Consider the following 19,174-nt stretch of genomic DNA (forward strand, 5'->3'; position numbering starts at 1 on the left):
AATGCGACCAAAAAATTGCTGAAATGCAAATTTACATTGTTAATAAAACTGTCATAATTGGTAATAATTGGAAGATTGCAATGTGAAATATTCTTCACATGTTTTACCCTTTTTCACTTTTATTTATTTTTTTCTTGCTTAACACCTATCTGCAAAGCGTCATATTAAATCATGAACTATGATTGATCGGCTTGTGTCAGCGACATAAAGAGCGCGTCTATGACGAACAGACAGAAAATTCAATGATAGAAAAAGACAAATGTGTTCAAATTCGTATTTGATTTATTTCGTATATTATAAATTTAAACAGCATTTAAATAATAACAATAAATCACTCTATCATTTTAATAACAAAAATCACACTAAACATTCATGAGATGTCAAACATGATTAATTACTAAAACATGATTTCTGTATTGCATTAACATGAAACAAAAAGAGTTACCTCCCTTTACTCGTGAGTTTACTAGCACTCTTCAATACAAATTTGTGATAATTTCGTCGTGCTATAGTTTTTTAATACTAGAAATTGCTGTTGTAATATTACTCATTTGATAATATAATATGTCTTTATACATATATGAACAACATACATCAATTGAGTATAACATGATATATATTCCAGTTCGCATAATTTTCTCTGACACGTAATACTTACACAAATATATCTTATTATACATGCATATTTTTGGCACAAAAGAACATTTCTGTTCGATTATATAGGATTGAACGTTTCAATTTTATTAGAATTTAAAAATTAGAATTTGTTCTCAATTTCGCAGGACATCACTGAGCTCGCGAAAATGTCTTCCAGGAAAAATTAAACTGATAATAAAATACGCTCTTGTAGCAAAATAGCATTTTTTCGCATTCGTAAAAATACTTTTATTCGTTGAAATTCAAAATCGCGATATTTCAGATTAAAAAAATAACCGGTTATACGGTATTTCGAATTCTTATGTAAAGATTACTGTTAAATCGTATATCAATTTCTGTAATTACGTCGTTAATCTGAATTTATATAATTTACAAAACTAATACATAAATGGATCTCAGAAGTGAACGTCTGATACATTTTTACACTACATACAAGGAACATCCACGTGTGTAATGGTACAGGCTAGAATCATTCATGTGTACTCGAACTACATACAAATATTACTTATGAGTGAGCTACATGTGCACTAGCTACATAGAAAGCCAAATCACATGTACACTACCATCAAACACATTAGCCCGAGATACTCTGGCCCTAAAACCAGACTTAGACATTAAGGCAGATAGATATTTGTCATAATGTTTAAGTCTGGTTTTTGGGCTTGAGTATCTCGGGCTACAAACACTTGCGTACCCTCTCGTCATATCAGCACTTTCATCCACGGGTCTCCCGCTACACACATATATACAGAAATCCCTAATACATTCCTTTGCTACATACAAAAATCACTCAATCGTTCATATTAATAGTCGTTACATAAAATAATCACTTTTCGCACATACTTAAGATAAATAAAAACATTGCTGCGGGTCAATGACGTCTCACTTTTTCAATTTTAACACAATTATATTTTAATATACAACATTCAAACGTTTTGACATGAGGTAGAAATTATACAAGTATTGCAAAATCTGTAACTTGTGATGGTATACTGTATATCATGAAATATTCGTCGTGAATACTGTTTTGATATTATTTCGTGGAAACAAATACTCGTGGTAGGCCGAATGAGCAATATTAAGAAATATATACAAAGACAAAGTTCGCTGATCGTGGTCTTACAGTTATCATGCAAACAACGTAAGTTGCTACAGAACGAACATCCCATGTTATACAGTATAGATGATTGATAAATCATAATTTTTTATAATATATTTGTAATTGAAGATTAATCACTGATATATGCTAGATTAGATGATTAGATGAATTATTCAGAACACATTCTATTGCATGATTGCGAAGCAAAAGCATATAAAAAATGCACAAACGTGCATCGTATGCTGTAATCGATAGGAAACACCTGCCAAGTCTGTTTTTAACCATTTTGACTAATTTATTTAGTAACTGTATGCGGCGAAAAAAGGTTAAACCTTCATTTAATAGTGCAACCCATCCAGTCCATATGTCTTTCAGTAGATCTGTTCTCACCGTTAAACTCCAATGGTGAATTTCATTTATAAATTACTTCAGTACAGATGTTCATCAATAATTACGTACTTTTTGTATATCCACAGGTTAGGAACAATCTTGCTTTTATAAACTCTTTTGATTGTTATATAAAAAGTAAATGAAAATGCCTCATGCTGCAGACTGTTTTCTTTCTAACGTAGAAATTCAGTGATCAGATTAATCAAATTTACACTTACAGGTTTTTACGGAAATATTGAACTACATTATCCATAAATTTCCCATGAACGTCATAATGAAGCATTAAAGCAAACCCATGCTCGTATCCATCATAATGATCATGTTCACAACTAAGTTTTAATGTTTTCAGCCGGTCGGCAAGAATCCAACCGTCATCTCGAAGACAATCGTATTCCGCCGTCATGATGTAAGTTTTTGGCAAGGCCCGCAACTCGTCATCAGAGGCCATTAAGGGGGCAAAGTAGGGATTAGTGATGATGTTTTCGATTTTGCTGGCGACGTTTCCGTTTTCCATTTTCTTTGATGAATCGTTTTCTTTAAAGTGATACTTTGCCGGAAGGTGGTTTTGATTGACGTAATCAGCATACTTGGAACTCTTCAGAGCTAACGTTGTGTGGTTGTTTACGTAAAAATCCGAGGTGTATCCGTCGTGTCCGAAGGCGTACAGCTGCCAGTAACGAACTAGGATTTCTTTGGTGGCGAATGAGGGACATTTTCTCAGTCTTTGACTGTATTGCTGGTATGACGGCGTGTTGAAATCCATTGCTTGCAGTGCGGGGTAGAGAAGGGCTTGGACTTTTAGTTTTGGTATGTGTGTTTCTGATCTCATTCTAAGCGATACGGCCATGGCTAGATTTCCGCCGGCGCTGTCACCTAGAATAGAAAAGTTACTTCTTGAAAGTAACATGATACATAGCGAAATACTTTTAATTAGCTTTGACGGAAGATGAAAATATAAAGAGAAAAAAAAACCAGGTATCACCGCAACAATAAAACCTCTTAATGGTGGTGGTTAATTAGACTGGCTACCAGTCTCTAGCATATTGGGGAAAAAACTCAAATTTGGCTTGATTATTTTTTCTCTACTAAATGTCTGATTCTAAACAAGGGGTAGATGATCTAGTGTAAAACTATGCTTGAAAGTCTACTTAGGATCTGGTGGCCAGGCTAGTAGTACATGTGTGCTTGCGCTTGGGGGTAGCTGCGTTGGAATGCTTTGGGAATTTCACAAATCACAGCAATCAGATATTTAGTCGAATGATCGAATTTCAAATCAGCACCAAAGCTCCGTATGCTATCGCCAGGCAACAAACCAAAACATAAACACCACTAGACATAAGTATAAACTTAATAGTCAGCGATTTGATAATGTGAGAATACGCATGTTATTTAAGTGTGAATATAATAATACTTAACTCAATACTCGTACATGCTCTGTCCAAACTAACATTGCAAAATATCCTTACGCGAGAAAAACCTTACGTGAAAATATTATTACTTGAAGCCGCGAAACAAAAAATTACCCTTACACGAAAACATCCTCATTTACAGTATCCCGAGATGGTGTTGCTACACTTACCCATCACTGCTACTCTATCACTGTCGATACCGAGCTTCTCCCCGTTCTGTATGATGTACTTGGTGGCGGTGACACAGTCATCAAGCGGGATCGGAAACAGATGTTCGGGGGACAGTCTATACCTGTAATATTAGTTTGATGATTCAGAGGAAACTGCATAAAATGTATGAATAATCTACAGATAAGTTTCTGTATAGTATACATCAAGGGGTTGTTTCACTGCTATTATATCCACCCTGCTCTATTTTGTAATAAATCTGAAGGTAGTTAATGAGTATAAATTAATCAGCCACAGACCTGCAAATGAATAGGCAGTTCGGTTATTTAATGTACATTAAAATAATCGAGAATCGATTAACAGTACACTGTGGTTGGCTATGTTGCTTTGATAGTGGGGATCACTCTCTCTCTCCCTGTAATCTTCAAATGAAATCTCTGCACGCCTGTGATTGGTCAGTCTTTTTTTAGCCTTCAGTTTTACTATGAGATAGTCCAGGGGTGAATATAACGACAGTGATAGTAATCCCTGGAATATCGTGGATGTATAATATGTAAATTGGCTTTGATTTTGTGTGTTTTAGATCTAATTCTAAATGACAAATTCACTCTCTTGATAATTAGTACTGATAGAGACAATGGTAATGAAATAAAACACATATAATTGATAATAATCATAAACACTGGAACTTAAAAGCCCCGATCTAGTTCAGAGAGAAACATATAACAGGTTCTAGGAAAATCAATGAGTCACGAGTTAGTAAATATATGCAATCCTATAGCAGATCAATCGCACAGGTTAACGTAAGTCTAGAAGTGACTATGTTTAGTCAGGAATGACTCAACAGTATTGAATAATTGCATAACTAACTATCTTTCACGAATAACTTAACTATCGTAAAAGTTGAATGTGCGCCACCACCGACAGAGCATAAATGAAACTCGTCATTTGAACATTTATTGGTGTTTAAACATATATATGTCATCTTAACACACAAAAATATATATAAAATAATCTATTTTGCCTTTGGTGCATGCACAATTACTACTTTATTTCGTATAGGACATAGAACCACGAATTTTTTTCGGGGTGTAATTTATTGCTTTTAATATTTTTTTTTCTCTTGAAGTAAAATTAGAAGCTCAAACTTTTCAATGGCGGTAATGGTGTAAAATAAGTAACTTTTGTAACTGACGAAAAAGACTATTTGTCAATGGTGGAGCATCTTTAAGTTTGTTCCTTAGATCTTTTGGCCTGGCAATGATAACATGTCACAAATGGTAAAATATACTTACTCAACGGAAGCAACGATAGCCTCTGTCTTCAAAGCAAGTTCTACAGTAAACGCATGGTACGCATCTGGAAAAATGAGGCATCGGTAGAGTTATGGATGGAATATTCCTGTCTTTCATACACTCATATGAAATAATCATATCAACATACACATGTTTATTACCCTGGACAATCCTTCAGTGATATAGCACAATAAAAATGAGCAACAGTTCCACATACCAGAAGACAAAACACGAACATACCGCAGTCTCCCAAAACACGTACCTCGCACTTCACACACGTTACACACTGCATACATAGGAGGACGTCCTGTGCTTACATGACCCTGACTGTTAATAGGACGTTTAAAAAATAATAAAAAACAGGACAACAGAAGACGCCAAAAAGGACACAAATGCCTTGCACGAAGTCTTTCGTTCTGTTATTGTTTTGTATTAATATCTATACCTTCATAATGATATTTTAACATTTAATCCGTATTGGTATACTGTATATAACCTTCTATATAATAACTACCGCCCGTGATATAAAGTGTTTCCATGGATACATACCAACACTGAGGAGCGCCCATCCCCCGCCATGGATATGCACGATACCCGGAAGTGGTCCATTCGCTCCTGTTGGTTTGTACACTCGAACAGGGACTCCGTCAAAAGTGTCTTCCGATATCTAAAATTAAAATGAAATTAAATTAAATTATTAAGTGAAACTATTCAACTTTTTTTCATACATAATACACATTACAAATGGCCATTAAAACAATTAACATAATCATTGTGTAGTTATGTTTTGTTTGTTACCAAAACTCCTCCTTGAAATTTGAAATGATCCCAAACCTAAAATAATCCTTAATGCAACATTAAGAAAAATAAAGGCAAGCAAAAGAGCAGTCACTCGATTTAAAAAACGGATTTAAATCATATTGAGGAATGAAATTAAGTCATAACCATGTTACTTTTTTCACTCTTAAAAAACACATAACATCAATATACAGCAGCCAATCAAAAAATCTTAGACTTTTACTGTTGACATTTAACCCTATGACGAAATTCTGAGGTCTGAAATGATGATGAGTGAGATCAAAGACTACATTTTAAGAAGTCCCAACGGATTGTTTAAAACGTCGACTGAAATTATTCAAGTCCTTAGAATCAAAATTAAACAAAAGAATATTTCACGTCAAAAGATTATTTAACGAATAAAGTATTCATGGCAAACAACAATATACGTATATCGAAAGGTTTATTCTAACAAATGATATATAATTGCTAATTACAATTCTTCCGGATTCGCATGCGCACCTGAACTTTCTGGAGTATTTCCGGTTTCAGAGAAGCAGTATTGAGATGTTTGATGTTCTCAGAAAGAACACGTGATATGTTGACGGAGGACGCTATACCAAGAAGCTGGCCAAGAGCACTCTGAAAAGTGAATTAGAAAATAAATGTGAGAATATACGACAAAAAATGCCTTTTGAAATTAGAAAACCCTATCATACTACTGAAAAATACTTCATATTTGCGAGTTGAATTTTTCCCCATTTTCTTTATTTTCTGAAAAAATCATCATTTTCATGATTGAGGTGTAAATTTATACAACTATTCGAGAAATATTCCAATTCGTGCTAGACCTCACTCACGGAATTACGCGAAAATGGTATATCGCTAAAATAATTATCAAGGAATCCTAAAACTGATACACAGAAAATATTCCCTACCCTGAATTTCAGGTCAAGATTTCTTTTGAAATTACGGTTAATTTCAGGTAAAAAATGTTGCCCATGCATGTAGGTCTGATTTAAATATCATTCTGGTAATGTTAAGGTTTTTTTTATTATTAAACTTTATATATTGGCAAAAATTTGTATATTATCTTCATAAAATATCCCTATAAACTTATTTACGAGAAAATCATCACTAAGGCCCTTAGTATTTGTATATATGTAAAGCCATTTCATTCATATAACATTCCACTAAATCAAACTCATTATTAATTTTTATATCTTCATAAAACTGAATTTGAAAATTGTTCTGTGTTGTAATTTATAAGACCAAAAAGAAAAAAAAGTTACTGAAAAGAAAGTAAAAGATAAGCAAAGACGAAAGGGACTACGTTATAGTAAAATATTATAATCAAGGCATATACTACACGATTTCTTCTGCTGTTTTCTTTTAGGACTGTAGCCAACTTATATATAAGAAAATGTATTTATATTTTATGCTGGAAAGTGTCAACATTTTAACAGATTATTCTGATAACAGGTTAATTTAAAAATGATTATTTTTTCTCACCAAATCATTGATGATTCGAACAGACGCTGACGTTATCCGCTGTTTCCAAGGTTCCGCAGCCTCGTTTGGAAAAGGGGTGTGGAGATACAGTGCCATGGTAACGAGAATTCCTCCCCATAACAGGTACGTGTTTCGACTGATTCCAGCCATCTTGGACGCTCCGGACAGTCGAATTTCCACCAACGCCCTCTTTAAGAGCTGCACGCTTGCGTGACCTTGAAAAATAAAGAGAGGTCATTTCAATCTTAATTTCTATTCGTAAAATAACAGAATGCCCAGTCTCTATGTACTAATCGAACTAAACATATGGCAATTTAATGGAACATGGCATGCTTATGATTTTTGCTTATCTTTGTCCGGAGGTGATTTTACCTTTATTATGAGACTCCCACATATTTTTTTTTCTCTGTCAGAAGGTGGATTCTAATCCAATATTCAATAAAATGATATCACTTAAAATTAAAGTCCTTATCAAAAGTACTCCCACATCGTTTATCTGGTTATACTGCGTTCACTATTCACCGCCTCCACAAAGTGGGCGACTGACTACTTTTGTTCATATCTAATGAATGGGAAGACTTAGAAGTGCAAGTCCTATGTAACAGGTTTGAGGCGTTGCGCACATCGCCGATAAATAATTTAGCATTTGTCGTAAAGACATTTGGCTTAAGGGGAAGTTACTGCACGGTATCTCGTGCAATTTTACATTGCCCTTCAAGCTACGAATATAAATCATTTCCTTGTGCATATATCATGTATTTTAACAGTGCATAGCTGAAGTAATACTGCTTTGTGTTTGATGCATTTGTGTATATACATGACAATATACTATTAAAGGGACCATTCACTCAGGCTAATTCTTTTACATAACCAAGATGCAAAATATGGCATAAATGTATTGTTCTACATTTCTTATGAAACATTTGACTCAATATATTGACAAATTCCACATCATTGTTAAGTATTTTAATTGATACCGTGTAACTACAAATCGTTGATCAATACGATTAAGCAGGTACAGTATGTACTCTGTACCCATTCCCGAACCAAAATCACGCACGTTAAACAAATGAACTACATAACCACTGAGGAGGTAATAAAATGATTTTTAGGCAAGACAATTCATCTAATAAGGTAAACCACTACTGTCAGAGCGATTTGAGCAGTTCTAGACAAAAGTTGCATTACTCTACGAGCAAGGGACAGGGTTCGGCATACAAGATGTTCGACCACAATGTGTAATGGCGGACAGCGAGCGAGTTTGAAAGTTCACACACATTTCACCACCATGGGCTTTTCGAGCAAATCACAGTAAAACCGACTGATCTAATTTCCATAAGAACCGGTTTTTCCCCGATATATGTACAAATTTTAATGTTGTCTTAGATTGAATTGTCCCTTTAACGTACTTATTTTAGCGTTGGTTTTATGTTAGAGCTTTTCGCGCTAGGTCATGTACGGCGCTACATTTTGTAAAGGGGTATTTTAGGAACCATCGGTAATTTATATCTGCGGTAATAAATCATAATTGACAGTTTTCCGCTTGTGCCCTGAAATTCGACTACGCTGAAATATTCAAGTTTACAGCATCATGTATCGTTTAATTTGTTTCCTCTTTCTTTTGTCTCATGTTTTGTTTAATAAAATGCATAAATATACATATTTGATTTCCAAAGCATTCGAGTTTTTGACAGGATTCTTTCAAAAATACGAAGCTTTACAAATGACATATATCATGAGTCTCCACACCAAAGTACTAGTTACCATCATGTCGATGAAAGTGACATGAGTCTTGGAACTTGTAGCACACAAGGCTGGATAGGAGCAGTATAAGATCCAAACCTTGTATTTAAGGAATAGATGTTTATTTTGTTGAGGTTATGAGGGTATAATGATAATGGAGCACGTGTAAATCATGTAACCCCGACGGATTCGATTGATCAGCTGATTGGAATCGAGTCATTCATATGTTCCCGCCACAAGTGGGGTCATGACCCCACGTTGCTACGTCATCGACTATTCACGTAACAATAGAATCGCCGCGCGTGTTGTGCTATCATTATACACTGCTCAATGATAATACTAGAAAGCATGGTTATTGAGTCCATGTCCATGTCAGTGCAAACTGTAAATATCATAATGTGACTTTTAAGTTATAACTGCGAGTTTTACTTCTATTTGTTATCTTCAGTAATCTATTGAAAGTTTTGATGATTTGAAATAAGCGTTATGAATCATTCAAAAACACTGACAAATATGCTTGATGCTATGAAATGTAGTTACTGCAAAAGCTCTGATGATTTGTGTATGTTTAGATGAAAACATGACTAAGAAGCTACTTTACTATGTAAGTTTATATAGCTATCAATGACCTCAATGTCGTTTCCACTCTTAAAAATACATTAATTGTGATTTTTTTACGCGAATGCGTTTAATTGAGGCCTAATAAGGGCCAATTTTTGCTTTTGAATTTCAACTTCAATAACTAATTTCAAAAAATTGCGTTGTTTAATTTTCTTTACTTTTTGTTAATATAATTAGACAGTTGTTTGACTTACGATGAAAAATTATTAAAAAAAAATTGACCGCGGAATTTTTGAGCCTTTCTTAAGCCATACCCCCTAAAAATGACTTTTATCACAATTGTATAATTAGACCGAAATCGAGCGGTGATGTTTTTATAAAGTACATTTTATATATTCAACATAATAAAGAGTAAAAGTCTGATAATATAAATTGTTATAACTGTTAATTTTATGTCACGATGCCACCGATTCGATGCTATACAAAGCTAAGAAATGGCACAGATAAGCCATTATTTTGCCTGGATATAATATTTGAAAAATGATTATGGAAAATTCCTTGCAAAGATTTTCACTTCAATCACCCTTTAGACAATCCATGATTTTATATTGTTTTAGCAGAAAAATATTTTATCAAAATCTATCTTTCCATCATCAAGATATCTGAGCTTCAATTGTCGTTTGGGGTAGATATTCAAGCATAAATTTGAATTTGGCACCAAAATTGTAGCCATGATAAGCGTCTGCGTGACAACGATCGAAGTTGATAACTTCAACTTAATCACAAAATGTCGATAAAATCGATGTCATCACGTGTGTCTTTGTGTGTTTTTGAGGAGATATCTGCATATCTAATGCATGTAGATATATATTTATTATCCGAAGTGAACTAGAACAAATGTTTGGATCCTCGAGATTACCTGTACTGTACTGAGAAAGTGTACACCTAAGAAAAAAATCTGTTATTCTGAATTCTCGATCTGCGTTCAGCTGATAACTGTAGATAGGAAAATAATTAGTCTATGCCTACATCTACACGTTTAGTTTCTATATCACAGATTTAATACTGTTGTTGACACTAGCTTACATTTGCTTTTTCGTAAGATAGTATTTGATCAACTGAATCACAGTACTTCCATGAATTTTCTCAAAACAGAAATTCATACATTATTCAAATACAGAAGCTATGTCTTATCGTACATGTATACAGTAGATAAAGTCTTGTTTCCCGAACGTGTTAGTGCTTATTGAAGACCATATTAGCTAAAACATGATACATGTAGACATCTACATAAGCAATATTCATGAAATATAGGCCTACTGGCTTGTACAAATATTGAACAAAAAGCAGGGGTGGGGCCATAGAGAGATGATTTCTGTATCTGTAGTTTATATTATAGACATCTACTAGAGGATTACTCGGCAAAACTGGAATATCTTGATTTAATTATGCATCTTCCTTAAAACACATACATGTATATTAAGTGTCAAATATTCACAGTTTAACGGAGATGAACAGAAAATGTTTTAATCACTTGATATGAAATCTCATTTTATTCAGTGCAAGACCGTATCGGCATACATTTTATGCATCTCTGTCAGTTTGTATGAGTTATGGAATTTGCTTCTCAAAAGATTCATGTAGCTTCATGTTATATTAGCCTAGCCAAATTCAAAGATCTAGTTTGTCGAAGCTAGCTAGGTCCTTCACCTACCGTACAAACCGGTATCAAGCTTTCGGCATACCGAACTAAGTACAATATCGACAAATACGCTGTTTATCGACTAAACTACCTGATTTTAACGTTAAAATGTAAGATATCGTTAGACGGATAACATATAGATCGTTATTCTTCACAATCTTAGTCACAAAAGAGTTTTCATGTGCACTCATTTACCCGAGGTGGTCCGAGCGAACGGCGCATTCGATCACTGTTCGGAACGTCCTTAAGAATGATGCTTTCAAAAAGATAATTCGCGCAAATCAACCCCCGACTATAAGATTTTAACAGTATATCACGAAATTTTCCACCCGAGAAATTTAACAACAATACAGTACATAACATGAGCCGTAACACGTCATTACGTGGGGTGTTCTAATAGGAGGTTCAACGCCTGATAAGTTGTACCAAAACATGTTTCTCTACAAATGTTATAAAGCTCCGTTGAAACTTATGGCGGATTATGAGGCTAAACACGTGTCATCAGTCACGTGTGTCAAAAATGGGGTTCGACACGTGTCGTTGTGTAAGCCATAACAAGTGTCAAATTATGAACCGTCAAACATTTAACAATATCAGTCTAGATGTGTGTCAAACTAAGAGTACACAAAGGTTATATGTCATTTTTTAAATTCAACTATTACGCTTGAGAGGTTTCATAGTGTGCAATGGAGAGATTTTTACACGTTGAATTTACGATCGTATTTCTACTGTTTACTATATATAATATCCACAAACAAAGTAAACATTAAGACTTTTAAACACTTGCAGTGTTTTATAAAGGTACAGGAAATAAAAAAGAGCAAATTGATTTGATTAATAAACCAATACATGTATGCATTAACGTATGTATCTTGTTACTAACAACAATAGATGTATTAAATATGAACGAAGTTGTATGCTCCACCTTAATGTGACAATCGTTCATTGTATTTTCACAAAACAATGGGATTGTTGTTGTTCGTGCTTTACACAGCTACCATGAAGTTTAAATATATTTTTTTATTAGTTTAACGTCAAGGTCATTTAAGGACGTATCAAGTTTTGTTGATGGATGAAAGCCTGAGTACCCGGAGAAAAGCCACCGAAGGGGCGGTCAATATCCGCCAATGCCTCACACGTGATTCGAACTCGCGACCAATAGGTGGAGGGCTTGTGATGATATGGAAGTTTTAAATAAAAAAAAACCCATATATCGTTTGCGTTGTCCACGGAATCATAATCAAGAAGAAAAATAGTTTACCTTCGCTTGATGGTAACATGTGAGATTAAATACCTCAAAATATAAAGAAAATATATACATAGGTCAGAAAACCTAAATCAAAATTCAAAATGGACATACTAACAAAGCACGAAAAATATCCTTTCCAATAGAAGTTTCAAAAGCGATAGTAGGATATTTAGACCATACGTTCCTGAGTAACAAGCGAAATTAAAATGAAGAAAGAAAACTTACAGATGGACAATATGTTGATCATGTGTATGGTCCGCTCCATGATTCCTTCTTCTGACATTTTGACTTTTGAGGTTATAGTGTTATTCTCCGATGGAAATATACAGCTGTATATGTCCGTACAGAGACTGTAGACACACTGCAGCTCTTATCCTAACTGCAGTCCTTCATGTTCACCTCAACAGTCTCCTACACAACTGCTAACAGTTTTAAGTAGTTTAGCGGTTTTATTTATATATAGTTAAAATGATTGACAGGCGTATTGTGTGACTCGCAAGGTAAGAATTCATTTTACAATTTACACCTGGATGCACTGGGTGTTACTGTTAGCAGTTCATATCTCAGGAAAACTAAGTGTTGTGTTGAAATGAACTTAACCTAAAAAGATTTTCAAAACAAGCGGATCAGTTTTAAAGGTGTTGTCCTAGTTTTCGATTTAATTGGCCGTTACTTCCTTGTTGGCAACTTGCCAAACTTTTTATTTTCTGAAAATGTGATACTTGTATTGGTCCGATTTGTATCAATTATACGTAAATGGACTTCAGCGTGAATAATTTTATGTTTATCTTACATTTATAGCATCCGAAACATATACACATCCCTTAATTATGTTGGTTTCCTACTGAAGTTAAGTGAAATACTGTTTTGCGTTATGAAAAATGCTTAATACGTTTGGGAAAAACCAATATCAATGAAATATTTTGGATTAAACTTGACCAATCAAATATTGTCTGTAAGAAGTCTATCTGGTGTGTCCGAAAATATTTTTAAAAGACTACTATACATGCTTGTAGCATTATTGCATGGCAGACAGGTATTTGAGGTTTTACAAACCATACATTTCACACATATTTCACGACAAATGGTTTATCTATATGATTTACCGATGAAACTTTTATTTATATGATTTAGCGGATCATCAAATTTTGCAAACCGCAACAGGATCACGCAAAACCTCAAACATTGTCGACTAACTTTTTTTTCTTTTTTTTCTTTTTGTAAACTTATATTAACAGTAACTATGAATCACCATATTTACTGTTCCATCTTAACATATAACAGAGTTATCTCCCCCTATCGATGACGTCATTTCTATGCGTTAAAAATACGTCGTTATGACGTCGACGTTGCAAACAATACGTAACCACAAGAGCAGGTATCTCTGTAATATGCTAATATAGAATATAGAATATGGGACACAACATGTGAATTACTTTTTCTATTTAAAGTCGGATTTTAGACTAAAGAATGAGTAAATTCAAGGTTGATCGATATCTCATTTTCCGACGCCATATCCTTATGCCTGTCTATGCAAATGCTGTAAACAATATTTAAAATATTAAGAAATAGCCCGGTTTTTGCACCATAAAATGCTTCATAGTTCAGTTGAAAATCTAAATTAAATATTTATCTATGAATATGTTTACTGAAACGTTGCATGATCAGATATTATATAATGATAGTTATATACAACAGCTATATTTTTTTTCAATTTACTAACTTACATAACTACTTTAAAAGGCAATAAATAAAATCTCTTCGCAAGAAATACATTAAACTGAATTAAAACATAATATTATTATGCTAATTGTGGACACACTGATAAAGATAAATCATTCCCTGAGTACACTAAAATACAAAATATCTGATGCAACAAATGAACATTAAAATGGGTATCTTGGCAATGTTTGCAATTGTATTGTCGAAAACGTCCTGCAAGGCGATCGCATAGTCGTATACTATCACCATTGATGATGCAAACTAACGGTAGGAAAACAATGAATGCGATTCCAATCGATAACGGTAGGAGTAGGAAAACAATGAATGCGATTCCAATCGATGGAACGATAAAAGGGTACCAAACCCGACTATATCAAATTTTAGACTATATCACTTACTTTTGATAGTAAACTAAATATAATGTATTTTCCTCGTGCGTCACTCGTGCGTGTTATTAGTACATGTATTCACATATTTTGTGTAAGAGAATTCGCGATCAAACAAACCGATTCAATAAGAAATTCAAATTAACGAAGTTTTATTCCTAAATGTTTGACCTAAAGGATCATACACGTGAATTCTAAACATTAAAACATAAAAATGATCCGTTGTGTTACAAGACATTTTACTAATAGAAGCATAACGTTTGAGATAGGGGTAGTGGTTGCCGAATGTTAAAATGTCCGGACATATTACCACAAGCCCTTCACCTCTGGGATGCGGGTTTGAATCCCATGTCATTTTTTTATTAAAAAATTCATCCCTCGTGTTACAAGACATTTTACTAATAGAAGCATAACGTTTGGGATAGGGGTAGTGGTTGCCGAATGATTAAAATGCCCGGACATATTACCACAAGCCCTTCACCTCTGGGATGCGGGTTTGAATCCCATGTCATTTTTTATTAAAAAATTCATCCCTCGTGTTACAAGACATTTTACTAATAGAAGCTTAATGTTTGAGATAGGGGTAGTGGTTGCCGAATGATTAAGATGTCCCGACATGTTACCACAAGCCCTCCACCTCTGGGATGCGGATTTGAATCCCATGTGGGGCAGTTGCCAGTTTCTGTTCGCTGGTCGGCGGTTTTTCTCCGGATACTCCACCAACAAACCTGGCACGTCCTCACATATCCCAGGCTGTTAATAGGACGTTGAAATAATAAACCCAAAACCAAAAACGTGTAAGAAAGCACAATAACAAGTGCAAACGTTTAACTCTATCAAAGTGTCACGGCACAACATACTGCAGTCTTCAAACCACACACGCACTTCACACACGCAACAAGCTGCATTCATGGGAGGCCGTCGTTACCTGAACTAACTGACTTAAAAAAGAAGTTTATCAACCTAATCGATACGAAAATATAGCGCAAATAAATATATTATGGCCTTGCGCTGTCCTTTCAGTAATCAGTCATATGTCGAATCGGATTCGTGCATTTTGAGAACTTTATGCCCTCAAAACGTACGATCAAATGGGTGTAGACTATCATCAACTGTTTACGTAAAGAATTTAAGATTTTGCACTGGTTGGGAAAATAAATACCTATATCACATTTGATTCATTTTAGCACTATTAAGTCATTTCAAACAAATGATTGACATATTTTCTTGTTAAAGAAAATCGATGTATTTAGATTCCATGTTTACACGTATAAGGGATTGTCAACCAAATCGCATTATAAGTATTAAACACCCCAGCTGTGTTGCATTCAGATTTCAGGGGTTCATTAGCACTCATTAAATCTGTACTAACACCACGGCATGAATGGTGGTTATCATGTTGTAGATAATACATATGTAGATACCGGTATTTGAGTATCTAAACATTATAAATGTCCATGTATAATAATTACAAGTTAATAACAATCAATCATTCATATATTTCTTAGTGTTACCATATTAAAAAAACTTAATATCGGTTAGAAATTTATTTTTATTTCATAAAGTGTTCTGCATTAGCACAATGTTAAAAAACGGTTTTGACGTGAAAAAAAGTGGGTTTTTTTTGCAATGCGGGATATCAGTTTATAATTCAATTTTGCTTGTTACGAGCATTTTCATTGGCTTAAAAATTTACTTTATCAGCCCATAAAGGAAAAAATGGCGTTGCCGTTTATAACGTTGCTTCTGATTGGCTGAGATGACGGCGTAATGATTTCATAGACAAAAGAGTCCCATAATGAATTTTGAATATTGAAGAGATTATCTTTAGTAAATTGAATTATAAGGATTAATTTGAATATATTTTTATGTTATGGAGATATAACACAAAAATCTGAGTGTACTCTCATCATAAACCGCTTCGCGGTTTATTTAGAGTACACTCAGATTTTTGTGTTATATCTCCATAACATAAAAAATCTATTCAAGTTAATCCTTAAATATTTACATTTTCACTGCAGTCCCACTATGTAATCTTACCAAACGCAGTTGGCAGTCATATAGACAATGAACTTCAAGCGCTTATCATGACGTCAATATCATTGTGACGTCACAATGGCCGTGCTAGCGATCACGGAAGACGGCTGTTCAAATGGCTGTTCCATCCATGACGATAACGAATGATTATTTCATTATAGATGGCCGTTCCTTCTGATTTCATCATAAAATTGTTACCAAATGTAAATATAGGCATTGAACGTCTTTCAGTTGGCATTCATAGCCAATATGAATGCAAACTGGACAGATGCAAATTCAACATGAAGCGCTACCGCGCGCTTAATGAAATTTGCCTCTGGCCAGTTTGCATTCACATTGGCTATGAATGCCAACTAAAAGACGTTCAATGCTTAAATAAAGCACAGGTGTATATTACAGTAGTATAAATATGGAATAATTTGAGGAAGGGAACTAAGGACTACAATTAAATAAAAAACGCAACATCATTGAAGGGAGATAAGTTGTGAATGGTAAAAATAAACTAGCCAGGAGTTTCATGAGCGTTGAGTCCCGCACTCACATTTACAGAGACCATAAGCTTTATTTATCAACAAAATAGACAAAACAACCAGTAGTATTTCTTCCCTTTCGATTCTGGGATTGAAATGTTAAACAAAATCACACGTAACTAGTAGACTTCATACATCGCATAATTCCAACACTCGGATAACTGTTTAATCTTAAAGTGTAATTTCTCGCGGTCACATCGAGTTCGTATTTACGGAGTTCCACTTATTTAGCATCTTAGTTGCTCATCGGATTGCAACTACAATTTACATGTACGGACAAAATGTCGCATTCGTCGCAAGTGAAATTACTAAAGATAGGAAAACATACCACTGACGAAATGAAACATGATACGATCCAATAACAGATATTAAAAAAAATGAAGTAAACGCAAGCAAAATGTTAATTTTAGAGAATCAAATATAATAATAGAGAATATGTTTCAAAATAATACACATTCTCTGTTTCATAGAGAACATATACATGTACACACAGCCCAATTCAGAGGTCACCTCCGGTTAACTTCAAATGAAAAGTGGGCGGCTACCTCTAACATAAATAATTACCGAATATGGCGTATTTTGCATCCCTTTTTAAGGGAAATATATTTTTCTTACAAAAATTATTACAAAATTATAATTCGCACGCACAAATTGACTATTTGCCTTACGAACGATACGTAATATAATATCTAGTTCGTCATATTTTTATATATTACCTTCTACTTCCACCCGGTTCGGCTTACGGCCCCTTTATAGTAGGTTACGTTGTTTACACGGACTATAGATAGTCTTTATCAACAGACAGGTAATGCCCTTATATCGGGTACAATATTTGACCTTGATGTGGACTGGTATATAGGACTTGACATTGTGGACATACAAAATCCGTATAGTTTATCTACGTGTAAGCTACGTACTAGATAATGTAACAAACACAAAGTAGATTTCAGGCCATCATTTATCACAATAATTTTTCAATTAAAATACTTTTCAACAAATATTTGTTTATTTCAAAAATGGTTTTGTTGCAAACTAATATATTTATACTGTATTGTTGTTAAATTTTGCGGATGGAAAATTTCACGATTTCCTGTTTAAATCATATTCGTGCGGGTTTATTTTCGCAAATTATTTTTTTGAAAATCATTCTTACATTCTTCGTAGCTCGTAAAACCACAATTTCATAACTTTTCGCGAGATAATTAATTTCGCAAAATTTGATTGATCCGGAAATTTAGTAAAATTAAAACCACTCGCGGATGTTAGCAACTATATATATATATATATATATATATATATATATAGTACCTCGTGGAATATTGTCAACATAATCATATGGGTCTCCGGATATTTCCAATTATGGTTTCAGCCAATGAAAACATATTTACAAACAGACATAATTGTAAGCAATTAAGTAGCAGTATTCATACTTTGGCTGTATTATATGATACCCCATTGTATTTTAGGATGATTAACCTAAATAGTAGATTCCGTAAGGAATAACAATAGAAAAAAAATCATTTTGTGGTGATGTACGGAAAGCAAAACACTTAACTAACAGCGCCACCGATTAGCAATTTACCTGCACAAATAACAACAAATCAAGTATTTTCACTCTCATGGTTAATATTGCGATACAACAGCAGCCTTTCCTTTGTTTCAAAAGAGGTATGTGATAAGCAAAACACTAATTTGGAATGTTCTTTTATATGTGGCATCGTGGTTATAAATGAAGATATATTTCCTTAACGTATCGTCCTTCACTTGGTCTTGTTTTTGTAGCTTCTAACGCAAACTATTTATCATCTCACAAAAGTAATGAATTAATACTTGTTATTGTTGGTGTTTATGAAAATAAAAACAAACATTTACCTTCACATATGTGCCTCATTCTACCCCGAGAATGAATATAATCCATCGATTGGACGACATCACTT

At 34.0% G+C, this 19,174-nt stretch overlaps 1 protein-coding gene across 5 annotated transcripts in view; it reads right to left on the reverse strand.

Moving 5' to 3' along the window:
* Positions 1 to 264: 264 nt before the first annotated feature.
* LOC138306966 (arylacetamide deacetylase-like) overlaps positions 265 to 19,174 on the reverse strand; it is a 48,088-nt gene continuing 29,178 nt past the window's right edge. For 3 of the 5 annotated variants that reach the window (XM_069247569.1, XM_069247568.1, XM_069247565.1), the window contains exons 2-7: positions 7,308 to 7,522; positions 6,318 to 6,437; positions 5,568 to 5,685; positions 5,019 to 5,082; positions 3,726 to 3,847; positions 265 to 3,019 (exon numbers count right to left, since the gene is read on the reverse strand). In XM_069247569.1, coding sequence (XP_069103670.1) covers positions 2,361 to 3,019; positions 3,726 to 3,847; positions 5,019 to 5,082; positions 5,568 to 5,685; positions 6,318 to 6,437; positions 7,308 to 7,457 — 1,233 coding nt within the window. In that variant the 5' untranslated portion in view covers positions 7,458 to 7,522 and the 3' untranslated portion in view covers positions 265 to 2,360. Of the gene's footprint in view, positions 3,020 to 3,725; positions 3,848 to 5,018; positions 5,083 to 5,567; positions 5,686 to 6,317; positions 6,438 to 7,307; positions 7,523 to 12,787; positions 12,997 to 17,953; positions 18,018 to 19,174 lie in introns of those variants that run through there. The other 2 variants (XM_069247566.1, XM_069247564.1) reach the window with 2 other exon arrangements.

Source organism: Argopecten irradians, chromosome 14, assembly GCF_041381155.1.
Source record: "Argopecten irradians isolate NY chromosome 14, Ai_NY, whole genome shotgun sequence".
Taxonomy (NCBI): Eukaryota; Metazoa; Mollusca; class Bivalvia; order Pectinida; family Pectinidae; genus Argopecten; species Argopecten irradians.